Here is an 18,411-nt window from a genome sequence, read left to right as displayed (position 1 = left end):
TGATGTAGGTTTTTGTTAATCTTTTCTCTATTATAAGCTTTAACATATGGGGCACCTGGGTGGCTCAGTCGGTTGAGCATCCAACTTTGGCTCAGGTCATGATCTCACAGTTTGTGAGTTCAAGCCCTACGTCGGGCTCTGTGCTGACAGCTCAGAACCTGGAGCCTGCTTCAGATTCTGTGTCTCCCTCTCTTTCTCCCCCTCCCCGCCTCTGCTCACACTCTGCTTTCTCTCTCTCTCTCAAAAATAAATAAACATTAAAAAAAATTTTTTAAGCTTTAATGTAATTTATTTTCTCTTTTTCATTTTTATTTTTATAATCATGGAAGTAAAATCACATTCTAATGAGCAAATATTAGTGCAAAATTTCTCCCACTTACTGAGTTTGGTCTGTATGCTAGGCACCCTGCTTGGTTGTTCATATACATTGCATCCTCATGAAAGCTTTAAGGGGTGAGATTATATCCCCATTTTCTGGAATAGGAATCTGAGGCTCAGAGATGCTAAATAATTAAATGTAGGTTCCATGAAGAAACTGTGTTTTTTGTCTGTTGTTGTTTTTAAACTGTCCTGTCTCTGGCAGCCAGAACAGTGCCTGGAACATAGTAGGTACTCAATAAATATTTTTTGAATGTTAAATGATCTTGCTCACACATCTGTAAATGTCAAACCAACAGGCTTCTCCATTCCAAAGTCTGTATCTTTAATCACCTGCTACAAATGCTTCTGGGACTCTTAGCTTTTCAAGGTGGTTCTTTGAGAGAACTGAGGCAAAATTTAAATAAGGAGCTACAGGTGCCTGGATGGCTCAGTTGGTTAAGCATCTGACTCTTGATTTCAGCTCAGGTTGTGATCTCACTGTTTGTGAGTTTGAGTTGGAGCCCTGAGTGGGGCTCTGCACTGACAGCTCAGAGCCTGCTTGGGATTCTCTCTCTTCCTCTCTCTCTAGCCAACTCTCTCTCTCTCTCTCTCAAAATAAATAAATTAACATTTAAAAATAAATAAATGGGCAACCTGAAACAGGATGTTTGTCCCATTGCGGGCACACCTATTGTGGGCACACCTTTTTTTTTTCTTCGAATTTTTATTTAAATTCTAGTTAGTTAACATACAATGCAATATTGGTTTCAGCAGTATAATTCAGTGAATCATCACTTACATACAACACCCAGTGCTCATCGTAACAAGTGTCTTTTTTTTTTTTACCATTTTATTTACTTATTTTTAAATTTACATCCAAGTTAGTTAGCATATAGAGCAACAATGACTTCAGGAGTAGATTCCTTAAGCCCCTTACCCATTTAGCCTACCCCCCCCCACAACCCCTCCAGTAACACTCTGTTTGTTCTCCATATTTATGAGTCTCTTATATTTGTCCCCCTCCCTATTTTTATATTATTTTTGCTTCCCTTCCCTTAAGTTCATCTGTTTTGTCTCTTAAAGTCCTCATATGAGTGAAGTCACATGATACTTGTCTTTCTCTGACTGATTTTGCTTAACATAATACCCTCTAGTTCCATCTACATAGTTGCAAATGGCAAGATTTCATCCTATTTAATTGCAGAGTAATACTCCATTATATATATATGCCACATCTTCTATATCTATTTATCCATCGATGGACATTTGGGCTCTTTCCATACTTTGGCTATTGTTGATAGTGCTGCTATAAACATGGGGGTGCATGTGTCCCTTCAAAACAGCATACCTGTATCCCTTGGATAAATACCTAGTAGTGCAATTGCTGGGTCATAGGGTAGTTCTATTTTTAATTTTTTGAGGAACCTCCATACAGTTTTCCAGAGTGGCTGCATCAGTTTGCATTCCCACCAGCAATGCAAAAGAGATCCTCTTTCTCCGTATCTTTGCCAACATCTGTTGTTGCCTGAGTTGTTAATGTTAGCCATTCTGACGAGGGCACACCTTTTAAAAAAAATTTTTTTTTTAATGTTTACTTATTTTTGAGAGAGAGACAGAGACAGAGGCAGAGACAGAGAGTGGGGGCAGGGGGGACAGAGAGAGAAGGAACCACAGAATCCGAAGAAGGCTCCAGGCTCTGAGCTGTCAGCACAGAGCCCGATGAGGGGCTGGAACTCATGGATCATGAGATCATGACCTGAGCTGAAGTCTGACGTTCAACCAACTGAGCCACCCAGGCACCCCCAGGCACACGTTTTTATATCAAATACTAAACATCCTTTTTCCTCCCTGATGAAAATATCATTGATACTTTTTTCATTGTAAAAATTATACAAACTCATTGAGAATAACACACAAAAGTATAAAAATTCAAGAACAGGATTAGGGTGAAGCAAGTCAAACATTTGCCTTTGGTGCAAAGCCTAAAGGGGAAGGCAAAAACAACATTTTTTAAAAATTTTATTTATTTTGAGAGAGAGTGCATGCACATGCATGAGCAGGGGAGGGGCAGAGAAAGGGGGAGACAGAGAATCCCAAGCAGGCTCCATGCTCAGCATGGACAAAACCAAACATTTTAATTCACTATTTTTTAAAAATAAAAATTAATGCAAAAAGTTCCACGATGAACAAAATATCGAAAATGTAAATACAGACAAGATCTGTGGGCCAGGACGCGAGTGTGACAAGTGAGGCACGCACTCTCAGGGTCACATGAATTCACAGTCGAATCCTGTCTGTATTTAAAGTTTTAATATTTTGTTCACCATAGATTTTTTTTCCTGCATTATCTTGGAATTTTTAAAAAACTTGCATTGACATGTTATTTATCTTGATAACTGAGTTTGGGGGGCTACTTCCTTAAATTTTGCACCTAACCTTAATCCCACACCTGATAAAAATGAAAGGAGAGTTTGCTCCAAATCAAAGACAACAACTATTAATGTTTGGCTGAACAACTTTTAAAGCATCTGATTTGGCCTGTGTTTTTTAAAACCCACACCATTCCCACCATTTTGAAATATTTTGTTTTTTACTTTTAATATATTGTTAACAGAGCTAAACAGTGACTACAGCATCGTTTTGAGGGGCCACAAGGCGATCCATGTTATGGGTACCCCATAGTTATTTAATCAATTCCCTGTTTATTAAATAACATGTCAACAAATATTATTGTACATACATTTTTGCCCACTTACCTGATTATTTTCTTGGGATAAGTTCCTAGATTTGGAATTGCTGGGTCAAAGAGTTTATGCATATACTACTTTTAAAAGCAATGAAGGCTATTTGGAACCACTGGTTGTTGAATTTAGCCTCTTTATACAAGGTTTATGGAATTTATTTTTTTTTTAAGTTTTTATCTGAATTCCAGTGAGTTAAAAAAAAATTCCAGTTAACATGCAGTGTAATATTAATTTCAGGAGTACTATTTAGTGATTCAACACTTCCATACATCACCCGGTGTGCACAGGTTTACAGAATTTATTTTTAATGCATTTCCTTTTCTTTGGACAGGGCCAGGAGACAAAATGTCATCATATTTTTTGCCGATACCACTGACTCCTGAAGGTAAAGAAGGAATCTGTCACTGAGTTCTTGCTTTGTGCCTGGTATGGTCAGTCTACATGGTAGACTTGGGAGAGTAGGAAAAGGAGAATGCCACAAGACAAGCATCTTTCTATGTAAAGAGTTTATAAATGGCCTGCTGAGAAAGTTCTCTTCCACTTTTTAATTCTGCAAAGACAAATCTCCACATCAGAAGGGCATTAAGTTGTCATACTTAGCTAGTTTGCTAGGGAATTTCATGACGTAAAACAATTAACTCAATTATTTGTCATAATAAAGGACATGAATAACTACATCTTATCAAAATCTGTCCTCTCCTTTCCTTATCCAGCCTTTCTCTCCTCCTCCTGCTTCTTTACAAATATACAAGGAATTCATATTTATTGGTATAGAAGAATAAATTCTTTTTCACTTACAAATTTGACAAAGATTTGAAAATTGGGTAATGCCAAGAGTATGTTACAGGTAATAGGCATTCCATAGGCATTTTCCATGGGCTAGAGGAAAGTCATACAATGGATTCTCCCTCAGAAACTCCCAAAGAAAACCAAACCAATGCATTCAGTTCAGGCCTCCAGAACTGTGAGAGAATAGATACCTGATGTTTTAAGCCCCTTGATTTGTGGTGATTTGTTATAACAGCCCTAGTTCTATGTGACTAGGAATTAATTCAGGTGGGGAGAAAGGTTGGCTAAAAGCCAATTCTTATAGTGAGTTTATAATTCAGGAAACTTGCTAGAGCAAGTTGAATGTGGCCCTCCAGAATGGTGGTAGCTGTCTGTGTCCCTGCCATGTGACCTTATTTGGAAAAAGGGTCTTTGCAAGTATAATGGAAGTATCTCAAGATGAGATCATCCCGGATATAAGGTCGGTCCTAAATCCAATGAGAAGTGGAAAAAATAGAAGAAGGCCCTGTGAATGGAGGCAGGAGTTACACAGGCAGTGAATGGCTGAAGCCACCAGAAGCTGGAAGAGCTAAGGTGGAGCTTTTGGAGGGATTATAGTCCTGATGACACCTTGATTTTGGACTCCTGAACTCCAGGTCTGTGAGAAAATAAAGCTCTGTTGTCTTAAGCTGCCAAGTTTGTGGTAATTTAGTGGGGCAGCCAAAGAAAATTAATATACTTGGTATTCAGAGTTTTAGTTTTTCTATTTCTCTATAACCAAAAAGAATTTAGCTTTGGAGTTAGAAGAGAAAAAATATCTTGTCAATCCAGGATACTTAAACTTGGTCAGAGGGGATTAAAATCGGGCATTTAAAATTTTAAGCCACTAAGGGTGGGGTGGACATTAAGTTTGTAAGGTTTTTCTTAGGAGGAGAGAAAGTTGGTGGAGGGAGAGATGTCCAGCCTACCAATGCCTCACCCTTTGAAAGACATCAGTGGTCCCATCCTGGGATGTCAGGTCCAGCTCTGGCCTCAGAGTGGTGGTATAGGGTACAGGTCATAGACTGGCAATGCCACTCAACCCCAAGTCCGTTTGGGTCCTTGACTTCTGTTGTCTCCTCCTGAGCCTCAGTCTGGTGGCTCTGCCCTTCCATACTCCTGCTGTCTCCAAGCCCAGCTGCCTGGACCTACCCTCACCTGTCTTTGCTCATGTATCACAAAGCCTAAAATTTCATGTATTGCATTGACATCTTTGAGTTTCACAGATCCCCAAAGGTCGAACTGTAAGTCTCCCTGTTCTTGCCAGATTCGACCTCCACTCAGTGAGGAAGGTTCCCCACCTAGCTATTTTCCCCCATCAACTGGACCAGTTACACCCCACTGGTCTTCAGCCTAATGGGTTTCATAAGTCAGTTACATCCTGTTACGGGAAGCAGGGGGCACCTTATCCTCTTACTACTACAAAGCCTGTCTCCTGCAATCCCTGCTGTTTCGCTCTGCTCCTAAGTGCAGTCATGATGTGGTCCTGCATGGAAGGCGGTGTCTTCCTCCCCTGGGCTGGGCATATAAGGGACTAATAAACTGCTGTCTATCTCATCAGTCCAGTGTTGAGTGTCATATGTTCATCCATCTCATCCTATTTAGGGCAGGGGATCCTTCCTTTACCCACAAGGTGAATAGGAGGTGATCAGAAAATTCCACATTCCATGTTGAGCCAAAGGCTTCTATTCTGTAATTTTCTTTCTTCCTAATCCATTACCTGCAGAAAAATGTGCCTGAGGTTTCCATCCCAGACACTGCCACTTTCCCAACTGAATCCCTGGGCAAAGACCCAATTCTCAGGCAGCCTGTAAACTCCAGACCAATAATTCCCAGCCCTGCTGGGAATCTCTTAGCCACTTGGAGAAGAGTGTTGCTTTCAAGACATTCTGATATTTGGGGAGGTGAGAGTAGGTGCAGGGGCTGGGGCAGAGAGGAGATGTGTCTTCAGTTATCCTTTCCTTTTCACTGACTTAAGGTAACAGTTCCAAGCTCCAGTATTCCTGTTTCTGGCCAGTGGTATTTAAAGTCAAAATTTCCACCCCCAAACATTAGGAAGCAAGAAAGAAAGAAAAAGAGAAAGACCTTTTATCATTTCAGATTTTATAAATAAAAACAAAAAAATCCATTCAGAAATTCAGTTGACTTCTCTCTCCCTCTCTTCCTCTCCCTTTCCATCTCCCCCCGACCCCAACCCCTTTATAGCCAGGCTTCTTTTTTTATTAAGTGTACAAGTGTGTGGTTTGTATTCGCAGATATTTGCAACCATCACCACAGTCCATTTTAGAACACTTTAATCATCTCAGAAAGAAACCCTGCAGTCCTTAGCCATCACCTCTTACCCTCCTCCATCTTGTCTCCAGCCCTCAGCAACCACTAATCTACATTTTGGCTCCATGGATGTGTCTATTCTAGACATTTCATGAAATATAATGGAATCTTATAATGTAGGGAATTAATGTGTCTTCTGTCACTTAATATATTTCCAAATTTCATCAGTCTTGTATTATGTATCCTTCTTATGGCCGATTATTATTCATTGTATGGATATACCACATTTTGTTTAGCCATTCATCAGCTGATGGATATTTGGATTGTTTCTATCTTTTGACCATTATGTCTAATACTGCTATAAACGTTCATGTACAAGTTTCATGTGAACGTACATTTTCATTTCTAGGAGTGGAATGATTGGGTCACATGGCAACCAGATGTTCAGCTTTTTGAGGAACTGCCAGTTTTCCAAAGTGGCTGCACTATTTTGCATTCCCACTAGCAGAACGTTTGAGATTCCAATTCCTCCGATCCTCACCAATACTCATCATTATCTTTGATTTTTTTTTTTTTTTGAAGACTCTCGAGTCTGGACTGAGGATGTCCCTAAGGATATTGGCTGTGTCTATTGCTGCTGAAATGGTGGTATAAGAGAATGTAGTTGTATTTGTAGTGATGGAAAGAAGCAATATCTTAATGCCTCAAAATATGATCCCACTATCTTGTAATTGGCCCACTTATCTATTCACACAACAAATACAGACTTATCCCCCTTGAAGTACTAAGCACTGTGCTTGATGCCATGGGAAACAGACAGATGAGCTGTGTCTTCTGCCCTTGAGATCCAGGCCCTGCATCCCTGCCTCAGTTGGGGAGGCAAAGGCTGCCTGTGTCCTCCTCAGAGACCCACCTATCCACTTGCTGTGCCCTGGCTAGGGGGAGCCTCGCCCTTTTGGTCAACAGAGCAGGGATGACAGATGTTTCTCTTTCCTTTTTTTTAACAGATAAAGGAAAAGAAGGCTCAGTCAAAAAGGAAAGGCCATATAAGATCTTTTTCAAAGATCTCTTTCTTTTCAAAGAAAATGAAGTGGCAGCAAAGAAAAAGGTAAAGTTTTGTTAAAGCCTAAAAACCCAATTAATGTTAGAAACCTATCCTCCTATCTATCACTTTTATTAATTTTTCTGGGTTAAGACATGGAGTCAGATGTCTGTGTATGCATTGCACACTGTGCTGGAGTATAAGCACACACAAAAGGAACATCATCTAACAGTAAAGACCTAGGGATCACCACCTACTGGGGGAAGACAGACGCACCATGACAATGGCATATGGCAAGTATGGTATACCCCACTTCACTGATTCTATTGTTCATATTTTTTTTTCACAGTTTCTCATTCCTGAAATTGGGATCCAGCATATATAGATGGGGTGCCATGCATAATTGGCAATGCATAAAGTGATAGTGCATCTATAATAAGTGACATCTTAGACTTGATAAAATACAGTAATAGAGGCATACAAAAGAAATGTAGAGAAAGGAGTGCCCATCCTTGTTGGAGAGAAGGGTGGTGGTGGTGATGGTGGTGGTGTGTGCCTTGCAGTTAATCTCACTACTTATATTATTGTACCTTATATTACACAATTTGGATTTCATGAGGTTGGCTTTCCTTATTCCTAGAGGTAAAGATTGGTTGTAGGATTTTTAAAATCCTAATTAGAATGAAAAAGTATCTAGAAATGCTCACTAACTGATTCATCTGTAAGGTGGTGGTTTCATGCTTGAGTTGTATAGTTTTATTGAAAATCCAAAGTTAGATTGAGCAAAGATTCTGAAACTGAAAGGCTGATTTCTTCCTGTCTACTGGAGAGGTCCATTTCCTCTCAAGTTTTCAATTCAATTCCACAGAACCAGTCCTTTCAAAATAGTGGAATTTCCAAGTTACCTGCAGTTTGGGCAAGATAAGATTAAAAAATGAAAATGAAAATAAAGCCAGAGCACTTTCCAGTCTCATATTTGTGATGCACCTGTTTGGGAAATGTTCAATGTCTTTATATCTGTGCTCAGCTTCCTAAGAGAAGGAACTGAAAATTAGACCCAGTCCTTCAGAGTTAAGAACTCAAAGTTGCTTGTTTAATGTATCACTACTGAGAAATATATCAGTAATGAGAACAAGACCTGTTGTAAATGACATTTTTATATATGATCACTATTTTTAAAGACAACATTTTATATAGTAAAAATTCCATTAAGCTTTTCCACTTGGGCAGGAAAAATTTATAAACCGCAGCATGAGAGTCTACCAAAAGTCTACTTTTTCATCTCGAATGAAGAGTCGTTCACACCTGGGCCAAAGAGCATTCTACTCTGACACAGCTGGTGACTCATTTGAAAAATTTGGGCTAGATCCCACTCTTATTCTCAGATTAACAGAAGGTAAGTCTAAATTACTGGTTAAGAACATTGTTTTGAATATTTACTGTTAATGTCAGGTTTGGGGGCTTTTCTGGAGGTGGGGAAGCCTTTGTAAATGGGGGCTGAGAGTTGGGAGAAAAATCTATTTTAAATAAGAAAGCACACTTTTCCAAGAAATAGACTGTTACTCCTTTTCATGGTTCTAAGGAAGAAAGTCACTCCCAAAATGATACAGTATTAAAGGTTATGGCATGGGCCATTTAAACTTGTTTCCAGATGTAGAAATATATGAAAACTTTCTAAGAGAAGTCTTGATTTTCCAGGCCATAAAACTCATGTATCCAGAATCAGGATGCTAAGAGCCCTGTTGTTGCAAAGACATAACTTGTTTCAAGGGCACTTGAAGGCAACATGTTGTTATTATAGGCTTTTAATTCTTGCTCTATGAAAAAGGGCAACTTGTTCATCAACATGTCATGGACATTTCTTACTTATTGAATCAAGAAGTGCCTACAAATGACATAGAAAGCAGTTTGAAGCCAATGACATTGATATTATTAATGCTAGGATGATGGGGGTCATAAAATCTTCCCCCAAAATAAGTTTTGTCCAAATTTTTAAATTAAAATTAAAAGGAAGGAAGGAAGATACATTGAATGCCCAGGATTTGTTGTGGAAACTTAAAAATTTTGGTAACTTTCCCAAATTGTGATAAAAGAAAATCTTTAGGGAACAAAAAAACAAAACAAAACAAAAAAACCAGCCACTTAGGAAAGAACTTTGGAGACTATAATTAGTGTAGAAGAAGAAAGCCACATTATCTCTTTTTAGAAGATCTTAGAGGCACATGTCCTGCACATAGGTGTATGAAAAAGTGCGAATGACAGGCAACATAGTGATATCAGTGACTATACCTCTAGTAGGGAATAGCTAGGTTCAGTAGTGTGCCTCATGGTTTACCTTTGTAGAATGGTGATCCTTAAGTTATCAAGAGCACTTAAAATGATATGGGATATGTTTTAGAGTTCTACACAAAGTGGCCACCTTCAAATATCCTTGTGACACTACCACTTCTGAGACACCTAGCAAGTGTGGTTTTGCAGATGACCCTGTTTAACACCATGCCAGTTGACAGAGGAGTTACTGGCCTCTTAAGAGTAAATGACATACAGTAAACTCTCAAAAAGGAAATGGAACAATTGTTTGGTATTATCCAAGGCAATTTGGGCTCTGTTAACAATGGAAATCAAGTTGTCAGTTTCTGCCAGTTACACAGTTAAGCAATTTGGACATTTTCATTGAAAATAAATCCCCCTCTGACTCTTTCCAATCAAGAGTTGATTTGGTTGAAACCCCCATTTCCCAACCTTACATTTCCTGCCCGGATCCTCATTAGAAACAGACCCACATGATGTGAAATGAGCAAGTGACCCCTACTTTGGGAGCCCAGTTATTTTATTTTTCTGTATGCAATAGCAGCCAACTGCTAGATCACCTCAAAAAATTACACAGAAACTGTCATAGACAGATTGGTTAGGCTGCATAATAGACGTGTCATTTCCACCTAAATGCAGCTGGCAGCTTGATTTTGGTTTTACTCTCAAAGGGCAACACCTCTTGACCACATCCCCAGTGAGTGATGAGGTATTCCGGCGTTGAGGAACACTAGTGCTTCCGGGAGGGTTTTATCATACGTGGTCTCTTTGCCAAAAACCTTCCAGATAGCTAGAAGAGCCAAAATGGGAAACCCACTACAACCAGTCTATTTAGGCGTGGAAGAATAAAATCACACCAAGTCAGCCAGATAGTATCATGTTAAAGTAGCCTAAGGTGGTAAGCATGACTATAATATTTACTAAAAGGACTGTATAGAATTTTTTTTTTATCTAAAAAAGCCAAACTCATAGAAACAGAGTGGATTGGTTATTGCCAAGGACTGGGGAGTCGGGAAAATGGCAAGATGTTGATCAAAGGGTAAAAATTTCCAGTTATAAGATAAGTAAGTTCTGAAGATCTGACGTATAGCATGGGGACTACAGTTAACAATACTGCATCATATACTTTAAAGTTGCCAAGAGTAGATCTTAAATGTTCTCACCACCACCACCACAACAAAATGGTAGTAATGTAAGGTAAAAGGTGTGTTAACTAATCTTATTATGGCAATCATTTTATAATATATGTGTATCAAATCATCATGTTCTACATTTTAAACTGAAACAACGTTATATGCCGATTATATCTCAATACAGCTAGAAAAAAAGTATCTGTTCCTACATACTCTGGCATTTCTCTTTGAATTCTAGACTTAATATTTATCAGTCTCTGTATAAGTTTAGCATACACAGAATTTGTCTCCAAAATTCCTGATTAAAAAAAAATCATTCCTTTCATGTGATCTGTGCTCTGCGAGGACAAAAGGAAAAGATAGGATGTGTCATACACTATTGAAATGTTTCTAATAAATTCTATTGGTGAAAAAACAGAAAGGACAGTATAAGATGGGTTTTTTTGATGTTGAAATTGATTCCAATTCATCTGATCCATCACAAGTGACCAAATCAAAGCTACAGTAAGCACTTTCATGCTTTTTTTTCTATTAAAAAATTTTTTTAAATAAATTGAGACTGAATCTAATCAAACAAACGTGGGAGATTGAGCACATGTTAAATAATACCATGAGGATGCAATCTCGTTATAAAGGAAATTCTACAGGGAAATTGATCTGGTTTCTTAAACCAATAAATGGCATGGAATAAAGGTAGTGTTTATGGGGGGATGGGGATGGAAGTTATACATAAAAAATTGACTTTAGGACTTATGCCAACCAAACTGATCTTTGTTTATATTTTAACTTTTTTAATTCTAAAAAGTTATTTTTAAGACAACTGGAGAAATCTGAACCCAGAGTAGGTAAAGATGATACTAAGGAATTGTTCATTTTGTTTGGTATGATAGTTGTATTATGACTATGTTTTAAGACTCTTTTATCTGATGGAGTTACATACTGAAGGGTTTATGGATCCAATGGTAACAATGGTTTGGATTTGTTTTAAAATATTCCAGTGAGGGGCAGGGCACCTGGGTGGCTCAGTCAGTTAAGCGGCCCACTTCAGCTCAGGCCATGATCTCTCACTCTGTCAGTTCAAGCCCCGCATCGGCTCTGTGCTGATAGCTCGGAGCCTGGAGTCTGCTTCGGATTCTGTCTCACTCTCTCTCTGCCCCTCCCCTGCTCACGTCTCTGTCTCTCTCTCTCTTTCTCTCAAAAGTAAATAAACATAAAAATTTTTTTTTAAAAATTCCAGTGAGGGGGAAAGTGAGGGGTGGCAAGAGATGAAACAAGATTAGTAAAATGTTGATTGTGTTGAAGTAGGTGATAGGTACATGGCAGTTCATTTTATGACTCTAATTTTATGAATGTTGAGGATTTTTTATAATCAATTTGTTTATGCATTAAAAAGAAAACTATGTTATAACCAGGTGCTTATTCCTTTCACATATGTTATTTTACTTAATCCTCAACAAAATGCTGTTAGATATTTTTGCCTCCTCTCCTCCTCTGATGAAAATTGCCCAATGAGGTTGAATCACTAATTCGAGCTCACTAGGTGGAACAGAACTCAAACCAATGTCTGACTCCAAATCTTGTTGTTTGTTACCCATAATCACAGAACTATTAATGATTATAATAATCATAATTGCTATTATTACTGGCCTGGGAAAATTAAGTGATTACTCATTCTAATTGTATTTTTAATAATAGCTAGCGATTAAGAAGCTATGATGTGTTTCTTAGCATGTTGCCTCACTTCCTTCTCGCAACACCACTATGAGGTAGAAATTATAGTAATGATCCATTAGGCTACTTTATGCTGTGGTCATAAACCATTTCTAAATTTCAGTGGCTGACAACAACAGAAGTTTATTTCTCATTCACCTTTCAACTTTGGTGCTTTTCATTGGGTCCTGCACTGAAGGAACAACCCCTGTCTGATATGTTGCTGGAGTTATTGCAGAAGGAGAAAGAGAGAACCAGTGGTGGTTCTTAAAACTTGTGCTTGGAAGCATCACAGATCACTTCCTCTTGTATTGCATGAGCCAAATCCAGTCAATGGTCAAGCCTGATACGGGGCAGGGTGGGGTGGTAGGGGGGAGATAATCTTCTTACAGAGGGGGGCAGAAAATAGTTTGGAACAATAATACAATTTACCACAATTAGTGTCCTCATTTTTGCTGATGGGAAAACTGAGGCTTGGAGAGGGTGAGTAATTTACTCACATCCTCATAGCTAGTAAGAGGCAGAGGCAGAATACGGTCCAAGACTGTGGGCTTCCTTCCTAGTGCATGCAGTACAGGCTCACTGGTCATTTGGGAAACAAGATTTTTTTGAGCATCTGTGTGGTTCAATCGGTTAAGTGTCTGACTCTTGGCTTTGGCTCAGGTTATGATCTCACGGTTCATGGGTTTGAGCCCTGTGGGATTCTCTCTCTCTCCCTTTCTCTGCCTCCCCAGCTCAGGCTCTCTCTCTCAAAAATAAACTTTAAAAACAAACAGAAAAACACTATTTTCTACTTCTATTTACATTTTAATCAAAAGACTTTGTTCTATACCACATTCTGGTGGTTCTTCATGAAGTGAACACTATTGAAATGCAGCCTATGTATGATTTTTCTAGAATGAAGAAACCTTGAAAGGAAACTGATCTTTTTGATTGCTAGATGGTAAAGGTAGTCATCTTTTTCTTTCCTGCCGTAAATTTGGTTTGTGACCCCCAAGAACATTTTGCCAAAGGACTTCAGTTTTATAGCTAGATTGGCCAAAACACTAAGATTTAAAACAGCTCAGTCTTCTTTAGCACAGGCTGAGGAGTCATATGCCCGTTCCACCACGTGTTAGCTCTATTATCTTGGGCAAGTATCTTGACATCTCTGGGCTCATATATAGAATGGGGATAGAAATATGTACCTCATTGGGGTTATTGTTAAAATTAAATAAAGTAATCTATTTAAATTGCTGAGGGGCAAATGGGTGGCTCAGTTGGTTAAGTGTCCCACTCTTGATTTCGGTTCAGGTCATGGTCTCACTGACAGTGCAGAGCCTGCTTGGGAGTCTCTCTCCCTCTCTCTCTCTGCCCCTCTCCAGCTCACACACACACACACACACACACACATACACATTCAATCTCTCTCTCTCAAAATAAATAAACATTAAAAAAATAAAGTGTCTAATAAAGTTCTTGGAATATGATGGGCATAAAATAAATGATAGTTACTATTATGAAATCAGCTTTTGAGTGATTAGGAAAAATGTTTATTTGAAGGTATAATGATTTTTTAAAGTCAGATACATACTGTATACAGTGATTTAATTACATGGCTTTTGTTTTATACAGGCTTTTGAGGGATAATGAATTAAACCTAAGTCTATTTCCATTTTCTTTGAAGGTGCAGACGCAAAAAGGACCATTCATGAATTTATTAATGACCAGAGAGACAGGTTTCTGCTGGAGGTAGTAAAAATAATTTCTTTCTTCCTTCCATTAGTCAAATAGAAGACTTCTTGCGTAGCATTGCCAAATTTTCACCTTGACATTTTATTTTTCCACTACAGTCTCCAGAGCTATTGTCCCTCCTATCCTTTCCTAAACAACTCCAGTTGGGCTTTCGTCCTCATCAGTCCACCAAAACTACTTTGTCAAGGTTACCAGTGACCTTCCCATCGCCAAGTTCAATTTGTCATTTCACAGTCTTCCTTTTACTTCCCATCAGCAGCACTTAGATCATTCGGTCATTTCTTCTTTCTTGAAATGCTTTTTTTGGTTGGCTTCCAATACCCACTGTCTCTTAGTTCTTCTTCATCACTGGCTGCTCACTCCTTCACAGTTTTCTTTTCCGGTTCCTCTTTTCTCCAATCTCCAAATGTTGGAGTGCCCCAGGGCTCACTCCTCACCCTGTGCTCTATCTACACCCCTCCAGGCCCATGGCTTTAAATCCCCACTTCCCTATTAACAACTTGCAAATTTATTTCTCTACCTGATCCTCTTCCCTGAACTCCAGACTTACAAAGGCAACTACGGTTCTTAATGGCTCCATTTGGATGCCCAATAGGCACCTCAGACTTCACAAACTCAGACTTTCCAAAAGTTTGTCCCTTCTATACTCTTCTCTACCCCTGAAAATCTCCATCTCATGTAGCGATCCCATTGCAGTGAGTAGCAATTTTATGTTTCCAGTTGCTTGGGACAAAAATATTGACGCTATCCTCAACTCTCCTACTTACAACCCAGCTCCAAATATACTTTCAAATATATTTTTCCCAATATATCCATAATCACACTACTTTTCATGACCTCCCCTGCTGCAACTGTAGTCCACGTCACCAATATCTCTTGTGCAAATTACTGTTATAACTTCTGAACACTGGTCTCCTGCTTCCGCTTTTGCTCCCTACACTCAGTCTGTTCTCCACACAGCGGTAGGAGTCTTTTCTCCACACATGCCCCTCCTCTGCTGAAGACCTCTAGTGACTTATCTGTCCCTGGCTTGTTCTCTCTCTCTCTCTCTCTCTGACCTCATTCCTACCACTCCCCACCTTGCTCACTCTCCTCTAACTACACTGGCCTCCTTGCTGTTCTTAGGATACACCAATCTTGCCCTTGCCTCAGGGCCTTTGCACAGAAGGCTCTTCCTTCTGGGAGGAACATTCCTGCCTCAGATATCCCCATGATTTGGTCCCTATTTCCTTCCAGTTTCTCTTTAATTTTCACCAAATCAGGGAGGCATTTCTTGGCTCTACATAATGGCAACCCTCTGCCTTTGCCCCCCTTGCCCATTGGACCACTTATCCCCCTGTAATGGACTCCCCGCTCCACTGGAATGTATATCCCATAAAAGCAAATCTGTTTATTTTGTTCATTGCTCTGTTAGCACCACTTGAAACAGTCCCAGCACACAGTAGGCACTCAATAAATACTTGTCAAGTCAAGTAATGAATGAAATTGGTTTTGTTATAAATCTGGGGTAATTATTGATATTTCTTTAAAATCTCCTCATTTAAATATTCTAAATTCATTTTTATTATGTGACTTTATAATTTCTTTTTCATGCACGGCATTAAAAACCCAAGCAAATTCTTACATTATGTACTAAAAAAATAAAACCTAGATGTCAAAGTTTATTTTGGGATCTAAACAGGGCTCTTGGAGGCTGGTTAAACACCCCTACCCTTGGGCAGCTTGGAGAAATGTGTTATAGACATGGCAGGGAAACCTGATTCTTTCCTGCTACTTCCTAATGGAGGAGACTTTGTGACTACAGACAGCACAATTTCTCAATGCCCAGAAATACTGGAGGGCTATTGTGGATAGTACCAGATGGACCTGCTCTTTGGAGGGACATGTAGCTTTTTTCATTTTTATTTTTATTTCTTAGCATAGAGCCTGAGGGGATATGCAGCTACTTTTGATTTGTGGGGCACAGCCATTTGGGAACAATACTGAGCTCTTCATAAAAGTGAAAGAAAGGAAACAGTCTCCTGGTGGTCCCCAAATAAATTCCCTCATGAGATAAAGGCTATATAGTCTCAAGACTTGGCATGCTTTTATTTCTTTTCCAATGTTTTATTTTTATTTTTGAGAGGGAGAGAGCATGAGCAGGGGAGGGTCAGTGAGAGAGGGGGACAGAGGACGGGAAGTGGGCTCTGTGCTGACAGCAGTGAGCCAATGTGGGACTCGAACTCAGGAAGCATGAGATCATGACCTGAGCTGAAGTTCGACACTCAGTCAACAGCCACTTGGGAGCCCCCATGCTTTTATTTCTAATACAAGTGATCACTTAGTATGCAATTTATTTTACCCTTTATTATGAGACTATTGAGATGTAGCAGCAATGAGGGAACACCTGGGTGGCTCCATCAGTTAAACGGTTAAGCATCTAACTCTTGATTTCAGCTCAGGTCATGATCTCATGGTTCATGAGTTCGAGCCCCACATCGGGCTCTGCGCTGAAGGTACAGAGCCTGCTTGGGTTTCTCTCTCTCTCTCTTTCTCTCTCTCTTTCTCTGCCTTTCTCCATCTCATGCTTGCTCTCTCTTTCTAAATAAATAAATAAATAAATAAACTTAACAAAAAAATTACTTTGAAAGAAATGTACTAGCAACAGGCTAGAAACGTGGAATAATGTTGCACTTCTGTTTTCAACATTCCTAGTATGCTCTCTCAACCAAAAGAAATACAATTAAAAAGTTTGAAAAACTCATAGCAGTGAAGGAACAGCAACTCATAAAAGCAGAAAAAAAGCTCCAAGAAGACGCCATGGCCTTTGAAGAGTTCCTTCGAGAAAATGACCAGAGATCTGTAGACGCCCTTAAAATGTTCGTGTTTTCACTCTAGCCAAATTGCCTTTTTTCCTCCGTCTTTCTTTTTAGTTTCTCAGAACACAATACAACACAAAACAAACTAACAAATCTCTGTTACTTTTCAGTGCAGCACAGGAAACTATAAACAAACTCCAAATGACAGCAGAGCTAAAGAAAGCAAATATGGAGGTACAGGCAGTGAAAAGGTGAGCCCAGGGTGCCATCTTTTCCTTCTCAAATATCCATGCCCCATTGAAACCTACTTGTGCCTAGCAAGACCTGGGTGGGAATATTCCTTATCTATTGATGATTCCATAAGTATGACCTCATTTTTAAAATAAGTAACCTGTTAATCAAGGATCGTCTGTCTCTGCCTGGGTATCAGAGTACAGTGACCTCTGGTTGAAAAGGTTCCTCTAACTTGGCAATATAAAAGCCTAGAAATTGGTTGAAAAGAAGCAAGCCAACATTAAGAGTAAACCATAAATTATTTTCTCAGTGCCCTCTTTCATTCATTCTAAGGCATTTTTCTTCCCACATTTTAACATCTCTGAAGTTGGGCTTCAATTTTACAGCCATCTTAAAACTATAATTGGCTGGGGCGCCTGGGTGGCGCAGTCGGTTGAGTGTCCGACTTCAGCCAGGTCACGATCTCGCGGTCCTTGAGTTCGAGCCCCATCAGGCTCTGGGCTAATGGCTCAGAGCCTGGACCCTGTTTCCGAATCTGTGTCTCCCTCTCTCTCTGCCCCTCCCTCGTTCATGCTCTGTCTCTCTCTGTCCCAAAAATAAATAAAAAACGTTGAAAAAAAATTTTTAAATAAAAAAAAACTATAATTGGCAAAATTTTTTTATATTTATACTTACACTTAGTTGAACCTAGAATCGATATTAAAAACTGGGATCTATAACGACAAAAATTACAGGAGGGGGAAGCTGGGATAAAACTATTATACCACCCACCACACTCTTTTTTTTTAATTTTCAAGCCCAGATGTTTTCTTCTGTGGTCAAGTGTATCTCATTTGATCTAATTTCAAATATCTAAAGAAGCTTCCTTCTATCATCATTCTTGGACAGTAGTTTCATGACCCAGGAGACACTAGCCTTTGTATCAAGTCATGCTAAAACTTGTTTTTTTTTTCTTTTTGAGGATTTAATGCTTAACTTTCCTCTAAAACCAAGTCCTAGATTTTTCAGAAAAGAGGACAACACCTTCTCTAAAATACAACAAACGAAGTGGATGGTAGTTTCTTTGAAACCAATTGCTACTAACAGAATGTGTGTTTTCAAACACATTCTGGCGACAGAAGCCTCTTCTATTTTAGGAGCCTAAAGTTGAAGGCATTCCAAGGTGGAGAATTCCCTTCCTTCCTTCCTCCATCACATAATTAGAAGATTCTGTTCTATTTCTAGAACCAGAGTAGCAGCCTCTATGTTTGCATAGAGTACTGCATTTT

General features: G+C 39.2%; 1 protein-coding gene across 1 annotated transcript in view; it reads left to right on the top strand.

Moving 5' to 3' along the window:
- The window catches only part of CCDC38 (coiled-coil domain containing 38), a 55,687-nt gene that overhangs the window by 5,294 nt on the left and 31,982 nt on the right, over nucleotides 1–18,411 (top strand). Inside the window, exons 2-7 of the mRNA XM_047868377.1 lie at nucleotides 3,436–3,489; nucleotides 7,190–7,290; nucleotides 8,455–8,620; nucleotides 14,044–14,108; nucleotides 16,806–16,969; nucleotides 17,080–17,160. Of these exons, the coding sequence (XP_047724333.1) occupies nucleotides 3,450–3,489; nucleotides 7,190–7,290; nucleotides 8,455–8,620; nucleotides 14,044–14,108; nucleotides 16,806–16,969; nucleotides 17,080–17,160 (617 nt within the window). The 5' untranslated portion in view covers nucleotides 3,436–3,449. The remainder of the gene's footprint in view (nucleotides 1–3,435; nucleotides 3,490–7,189; nucleotides 7,291–8,454; nucleotides 8,621–14,043; nucleotides 14,109–16,805; nucleotides 16,970–17,079; nucleotides 17,161–18,411) is intronic.

This window comes from Prionailurus viverrinus, chromosome B4, assembly GCF_022837055.1.
Source record: "Prionailurus viverrinus isolate Anna chromosome B4, UM_Priviv_1.0, whole genome shotgun sequence".
NCBI classification, from domain to species: Eukaryota; Metazoa; Chordata; class Mammalia; order Carnivora; family Felidae; genus Prionailurus; species Prionailurus viverrinus.
This window is presented reverse-complemented; position numbering and strand designations above follow the sequence as displayed.